The sequence below is a fragment of the Lepisma saccharinum genome, chromosome 1, assembly GCF_977018435.1.
Source record: "Lepisma saccharinum chromosome 1, izLepSacc3.1, whole genome shotgun sequence".
Classification (NCBI taxonomy): domain Eukaryota; kingdom Metazoa; phylum Arthropoda; class Insecta; order Zygentoma; family Lepismatidae; genus Lepisma; species Lepisma saccharinum.
This window is the reverse complement of record NC_139229.1, coordinates 122736290-122744316: the sequence shown is the minus strand read 5'-3', so window position 1 is coordinate 122744316 and position 8027 is coordinate 122736290. Positions and strand designations below refer to the sequence as shown.

General features: G+C 39.8%; 1 protein-coding gene across 1 annotated transcript in view; it reads left to right on the top strand.

Annotated features, from left to right (window-relative positions):
- Positions 1 to 2460: 2460 nt before the first annotated feature.
- Positions 2461 to 8027, top strand: part of LOC145985443 (dipeptidase 1-like) — a 324489-nt gene continuing 318922 nt past the window's right edge. Inside the window, exons 1-2 of the mRNA XM_083119502.1 lie at positions 2461 to 2475; positions 3018 to 3306. Of these exons, the coding sequence (XP_082975628.1) occupies positions 2461 to 2475; positions 3018 to 3306 (304 nt within the window). The remainder of the gene's footprint in view (positions 2476 to 3017; positions 3307 to 8027) is intronic.

Here is an 8027-nt window from a genome sequence, read left to right as displayed (position 1 = left end):
GTAAACAGTGTCATTATTATTAAACTGTATATGGCAGCTGATATTTCGCAAACTATCATTAAAAAATTGCCGAAATTCAGCTACAATGACTAGAAAACATATTTTAAGTTACAATTATGTAGTACATCCAGAATGTTTTATTTTCACTGGAAGAAAATTTACTAAAATTTTTAATAGTTTCATTAACACACTCAACAAACATTTCCATAGTAGGGTTTATATTTACAGCATCAGAAACAGAAAAATGTATATTTACATGTAATTTTTTATTGTTTTAATCAAACTGTTTAAATATTTTACAAGGCCGTATACCAGAAAAAAGCCTTTCTATAAAAAAAAACACATATCTATCTATATATATAGGGTCCCAGAAACCATACCAGCAATTTTAAAAGTGTTTTTTTAAGAAAATCCAAAACTCTATTTAAATCATAAAAATAATCAAAAACTATTTTCAAAATAAAAATCATCATTTTTTATCCACTCTGGATTCTGAAATACTCTTAGACACCAACCCTTGAAATAAACCTGCGACTTCTCATATTTAATATTTAATGTTTGTGAGAAATTTGCAGATTACAGTTTCTTCCTTGGAATATATCTTCGATAACACGCGTCCCTTACATTTTATTATCCCTCAAAGATTATATTAATTTAACATGAACAATTGGAAGAAGATTTTTGGTGACGACCCCATTTCTTTCTTTCCCCAATGCCATTAACACCGAAGCAATTACAAAAAAGTTGCATAATTACATCTAACGTCATTTTTAATAGAGGAGAAATCGTTACTCTTGTAGCATGCTTTGAAGCTTTCCTCCTGCAAAAATTTTTCATCTCAGTTATACGAGGTCTGCGAGATTTTACTGTCCCGAAGGAGTTGTAAGGAGCGCTCTTGTAACGTTTCGTCAGATTGGACTTATTCCGCTTTATTCGCGAGGGCGGCGAGATGGGAAGATAATAGGATCGTTTATATCTCGTGTCACTTTTGTTTTACTTCATTTCTGAAGGTCTTCGTTAAAACGTGTCGTTACGTGAAATCTCGTTTCTTCCTTCTTAACGGAATTGGATTAGATTCAGATTTGGGTTCTCTGTGTGACTGCGAGAGAGTCTCGGCTCTGTCTCTTACAGCTCAGCGTTTGAGACGAGGCATTTGTCTTTCGGGATGGATTTAGCATGACCTCTCGCATCCAATTTGAATTGTGAGTTAGAAGAAATCTTGATGAAAATTCTTTCTACACTCTGTCCGGAATCTATGTAGTAAGTGGACAAAAACAAGACTCTGCGCAAGTAGTGGCTCCAGAGGGCTCGACCAATGAACCCGTGAGGGGGTAAATGAGTGCATGGAGGGGGAAACGCGACGGTCTCTGGTTCGACTGGTAGAGGTACGTTGCACAGTGGTTCGGATCAGACTTGAAACTCTAGGTCCAGTCCCGATTAGCTCATCTGTGCATAAAGTGGACTTAAAACAACAGTCCTTGGTAGTGTGTTTAGCACAGCGCACTACGACGGCAGAGCTTTCGGTTCGAATCCCGGCCTGGGAATGGATAATCTTTGTGTGTGTCACTTCATTAATTTCATCGTATCATCACTCATCTCATCGTCACGACTAACCAGAAAAGCGACGTAAAGTAACTTAATTCAATTATTTAATCAATGAAACGCCGTCACGCCGTACGTATTTAAAGAAGCCATATTTCTTGAACAAAAATATTCCATGCTTGATCTGTTTGATACTACACTCTCCTTACATAGTAGTGTCGGAATTAGCCTCTTTATACAGAATTTTACCCCAAGTTGCAGTTCGGTCCACATTATTCGATTGCTTCTAAGTACAGGATTATTCAAAAATAACTCCCCTGGTATCATGATTTTATTTCAGGGAACTTGTCTAGCGTATTATCACTATATGGGTGTACATCTGTGCCTGGGGTCCACAAGTTTTTTATTCGAATAGTACCGCACACTGGTGGTTCCAAACTTCACCGCTAGGAGCGTGCAATGAAATATGTCTGCATCTGGAGATAAGGCATGTGTTCTGCAAATCCAAGAAGCACTTGCAAGCGGTATGACTTCCTTCGTAGACGCTTTCGGACAATTCTCTACGTCGATGTTGTGGCATTTGAAGCTCTTGAATAGCTTGATTTGTTGATTTCCGCAGACTTGGTTCGAAAGCTTGGCAATTCTATTTCACTGTCATGGCCGCCCACTAAATTTGTATTGGCAGAGACAACTTGTAGGCACGAATTGTTTGTAATACTTACTAATACTTTTCTCCGCTGGTAGCTCTTTCTGAAATATCGTCCTCATTGTCGTAACAGATTTTTGTTTCGTGGAATTGCAGGACGAAGACTGCCTTCTACTATCCAGATGCCGTTATGTTGCATTGCACGCTCCTAGCGGCGAAGTTTAGAACAAGCCGTGTGCAGTTCTATTCGAATAAAAACTTATGGACACCAGATGTACATCAACAGTGTGACAAAACATTAACTACGTTTCCTGAATTAACATCACAACACCAGGGAGTTCATTCTGAATAACCCTGTAGGAAGTTATTTCACTTGGTGCACTTAATCTTTAAATTGCTTCGTATATTCTCATTTCTCCATTTGTTCCTCTCCCCTTGTATTTTGTTGGATTTCTCCATTTGTTCCTATCCCTTCGTATTTTATTTCATTTCTCCATTTGTTCCTGTTTCTTCGTATTTTGTTTCATATCTCCATTTATTCCTGTCTCTTCGTATTTTGTTGTATTTCTCAATTTATTCCTGTCTAATTGTTCTTAGCGAAAGTATTTAATTTTAGAAAATTTTAAAATCAGTGCATCAAAATTGCTCTGTATAAATTACACAGCACTACCAAATTCGCTGACTCTGCACGTATCCTTCCGCCGTTGGAGCTCTCTTGCTTCGTGCAAGTGAGCAATTGTCTGCGGCGGAAAGTAATTTGGAAATGGATTGTTGCAAGCTGAGATGGAAGTGACTGTTTACTGTTTCATAAGCGCTGTTTCTGTTGCAGGAGGAAGCCCCCCCTGGGAACGCCTCCTGTCCGCCGGTGCCGACGCGCGGTGGCCGATGGGCCGGACACGCCGTGCAGTGCGAGGCTCGAGGCGGCGCGAAATGGGACAGGCAGAACGAGTACGAAGCTCGCGGGACGCCGAGGTGGGACAGGAATTCAGATTGCGATGTCATCCGCTGGGAGCGGCGGGACCCCGAGCGCAGCGCCCCCTGGGAGAGGGAGAGAGTCAGGAAGGAAATTGTGGTCTACCAACCAGTCTCAACGCCCAGCTCCACATCCGGGGCCTCAGGTAAGCATACGCTTGTTGCTTAATTCAGTGTGGAAGCGTGTGTTGGTGGGTGAAGCGTCCGATTTGTTGAAAAGTTTCACATTTTAGTTTACTATAGAATTATTTATTTACCACGCTGCTTTACTTTTCTACTCTACTATGTTCATAGGGACCACAGTGGTCGCTACTGCTAAATTAATGCAGGTCAGAGATTCATTTTTATCTTAGAATGATATGCTCCATTGTTACTTGCCAAAATATACGAAATCGATACATTAGTTACAGAATTTTGAACTCACTAAATAGTCTGATTAATTTTTACCAAGATTACTTGAAGGGAATAGACTGCGGCCAGGAACACCTGAAGAAGTTGAAGTGAAAACAGTTACAAGATATTACTTCTAAAGTATATCAATAGGAAAGTTTTATTTTTGTGTTACATACTACCTGATTGTCCTGCGTTGCTCGGGTATTTATTTATCCCAATCTTCTATTAGACATGAAAATAATGAATTCTAACTATAGCGTGAAATGAAACTAATTTTATTTACATGTCAATGGCATCGTGAATGTCACCAATTAGCTTTTGCGACTCCGAAAACTATGGATTCGTCACTATTCTAATCATTTATGACATTTTATTTATCACCTCCTCTCACCCCCCCCCCCATCCCGATAGGCGATGAGCTTGGAGTCGAACGGCATTCGGAGTGTCACTATTCATCTTAGCGACCCCGAAAACTGTGGATTCCACACTAATATCGGTCGTTTTCGATTATTTTTAAATGTAACCCTTCCCACCCCCACCCCTAGGGATGCCAGTGGTGTCTTACCCCACAGTATTTCTTCCCTGATTGCAAGTAATATGTGTACCAAGTTTGGTTGAAATTGCTCCAGGCGTTTGAGAGTTATACCGGAACAAACATACAAACACACATACATACACACACACACGCACGCACACACACCCCACCCACACACACACACATCCATTTTTATATATATACGAGGTGTGGCTAGAAAAAAACGGATTGATGTTGCTGTCGACAAACGGCAAGAGCGTGAAAGTCAAGCGGTGCATGAGTGTATAACGTGATATCCTGCCTATCGACTGTGTGATTGCCCACGGTGATGAGTGTTTATCACGCACTCAATTGTTTGAGTGGTTTCAAAGGTTTAAAGAGGGACGAGAAGTGATCGCGGACGACTCGCATCCTTGACGGCCTTGCACGTCACAAACGGAATCAAACATTGCAAATGTCGGTGAATTGATTCGAATTCGGTACCCGAAGATCAAACTGTAAACCATCATTATTTCATTACGGTGCTGACGAGCCTTCGTGAGCGAGTAAGAAGATGACCTGATTTGTGGAAAGCAAGTCAGTCATGGATTCTTTAACAGGGCATTGTCAGTCAAGGCTTTTTTGGCCAAGTATGGAATACCAGTGTTGGAACATCTATCCTATTCGCCGGATCTTGCTCCGTGGGACACTTTTTTATTATTATTATTATTATTCCCAAAGGTCAAATCAGCACTGAAAGGAACCAGATTTACGTCCGTAGAATATGTGAAAATAAAGCGACGGAGGTCATGAACATGTTTTCAGATAATGATTTCCAGCACTGCTTCCAGCAATGGAAGATTCGTATGGAGCGATGTATCGATAGTGCAGGGGAGTACTTTGAAGGGGATAATGTTCGTATTGTACAAAATAACCAATAGAAGATTTTGTAGCAACAGTCCGGGTTTTTTTCTAGCCACACCTCGCAGATTCAACATGCACATAATTTTTCACAGAGAAATGTGAGGACATGTAAATTATGGCTACAATATGTGTGTTCATAGTTGTCTGGTTGAAATGACATCATACGTAAATCCAAATAGCTTTTGCGCATAATGAGATCTCTTGAGTATATATATTATTCCTGCGTTGATTCTGAAGCAAAATCTTCGCACTGAGCTATCTGTCCGCGTAGTGACGTCACGCTTTCATCAAGGGCCACATGATCAGGCATGGTCTCCTCCTCCCCTCTACTGGTCTTGAATTTTTACCAGAAGCAGCTACTACAGGATAAGTCGTTCAGTATATTAAAGTTCATCTTCGTATCTTAAGTAATTGGTAAGTAATCAAAGGTTATAGACCAATGAGTTCCGACTTTTAACATGAGCAAACTAAAATTCCAAAAGTGAAACACTGCAGTGCATTGTTGACATGCTATAAATCTGCCAAAGACAAATAGAAAAGACATGTGAAGCTTGTGTCACTCCGATACAGTACGCGTATCTCTGAAGGTTCGTTGTTTGTGACTTCGGTGTGAAAGCTTTCTTAGAGACAAAGGCACCAAATTGAAATACGTAATTGCCAATTCGTACACATGTGCGTATGCGAAACTCAATGGACACACCAACCGGTCAATGCCATGTGGCGAAATGTGTTTTTCTTCATTCCTAAATCAACATTCAAGTGTTTAGAACAATAATGTTTTAGAAGAATTAAATCATCATGAATTTATACAAATTTGCATAAATACTGTAAGTTTCCGTTAGTTAATAGATATTGACTGTAAGGGATCCAGTGAAGTATAGCTGGTAGCCATATTTGAAACGTCCTAAGTAGAAACATTCCGTTATTTTCGGCAGCATCATTCACATTCTTATTCGGTATATCATAGTCTACAAAAGTAAGGTCACCATGTAACCAGGACCTCCCGGGTTCGATACCCGCTGGAGGCACATAGTGGTTTGTATCCAATTTTTAATTTTAGCGTATCGATGGACTTGAACCAAACTTCGAAACAAAATGAACATTGTAAAATGTTTCCTAAAGGTTAACGCATTGCTTGTTGATTGATTGATTTATTGAAATAGGCTATTTTACGTCACATTTCTGCCACTTTTGGAAATCTCTTCGATGAGGATGTGAGATGAAATTAAATTGGTGTGTGGCCACTCACAAAGACACCTTATGCTTAGGCTGAAATTGCAATCCGGATCCGCTAGCGTCCTAGCGTGCTGTGCTAAACACTCCGCCACGGAGATCCGCAACCGCATATTTAAAAATGTTGACACAAGAAAACCGTTTAAGAGTGGATGGAAAACATAAACTTTTCCAATTGTCCAGCTCCATTTCATGTTTGACTGTGGAAGCATGGATTTCTAATCGACTCCACTGCAGTGACCATTCTTTCCTTCATATCCTCACCAGGCGCGTGTGAAACGTAGCCGCTCCCGCACCTGTACAATCGGCATTAGCGAAGTGAAGCGTCCCTAGTTTGGTTTTCGGATTTCAGTCCCACTTGTCAATAGCGAAGCGCTGTATCAACAGAAGGGCATATACGGTATTAACTTCTCCCGGCAGAATTGGGCTCCCGGAAATCCTGACGGGATGCGATGAAGGAATTGATTTATCACTGTTTTGTTAACTCTTGCAGAAAAGGGGGATAGCAGTTTTTACATGGAGTGAATTTATGAGTCACTCCTCGAGAGGAATTGCCACTTGTGAGCGGAGAGAGGCCTATGTCATTTCCAGTTGTTAACGTCACTCGAACTCATGTTCAGTGCACCATTTGGGCTTTGAATACAAGTTTTCAGAATGTTGTGTGGGCTTATATAAAGTGATGGAGCCAGGTTTAAACCTTTTAAATTTTAACTGCCTCTTGTACTATTTCAAAATGTACTCATTTAAATATCGAAATTACTTCTCTGTTGTAGAATACTTGCTGATACTACTATATTTCAAAAAAGCAAATTTCATAATAAGAAATCTGTGTTACATTTTTTCCATAGAAGCACGTATTGTATTGCAAGTTTCGCATATTTTGGACATTGTCCATTCTTCCTTCTGGAATCTTGTCCTACTTTGTATCGTCTCAGTAATTTTTGATATTGGTCACTCCGCAGTGTAGTGGTAAAGTATATTCGAAATAAATCATTTATATTTACGATTTTATTTAGAGTACTTGAAGAAAAATTAAAAAAAAATTATGCTTTAGAGAAACATCTGCGGGCCGAGACGGATTTATTTAAAATGTTAAAACCCCTTGGCCAATGTAAAAACGCCGCCCATCCTGCAATTTTTGTGTGAAGGTATTCTCCTATATTCTTAGTAGGAAGTTCCAGGGTAGCGCTTCAATCTACTGTGACGAAATCTCGAGATTAAAACGATCATACTTCCGAACACTAGATATTATTTGCATTACGCATTCCAAATACATTTCCTGTCTTTATCCACCCATGATTAGCTCAAGCTGCATTCCTCTTCCTGGTGTTACTTTCTTCAATCATATTCATTCTGTCTTACTCCCTTCTCTCTCCTAAACTCGACTTATTGCTACTGCTGCAGCGGCACTAACATTGCAAATATACATGGGCGCACCGAAGGGGGAGGGGGTTATGGAGGTCAGAACCCCGACCCCTTTTGGCTGTCATGTCACATACAAAATTACACTCTTGCACAATTTATAATGGAAAATTTCCCACCCTTGTATCATTTTCAAATAACAGGAAGCACTGTTTGGAACTGCACAGCAGCATTTACGCGTATCAGTTACTGTCTCCTTTTGTAGGACTTTCAATTCAGCCTGTATTAAAGTTGTTTTTAACGAGGAACATGTTCTGTCGCAACTTTTCTGTTATAAATACATATATATCCATTGTAATAATTGGCAACTCTGTTCATGTAACTTGTTATAACTATGAATTATCATTCTAAATTTCATAATTTTCTTTTCTCTTTTCACTT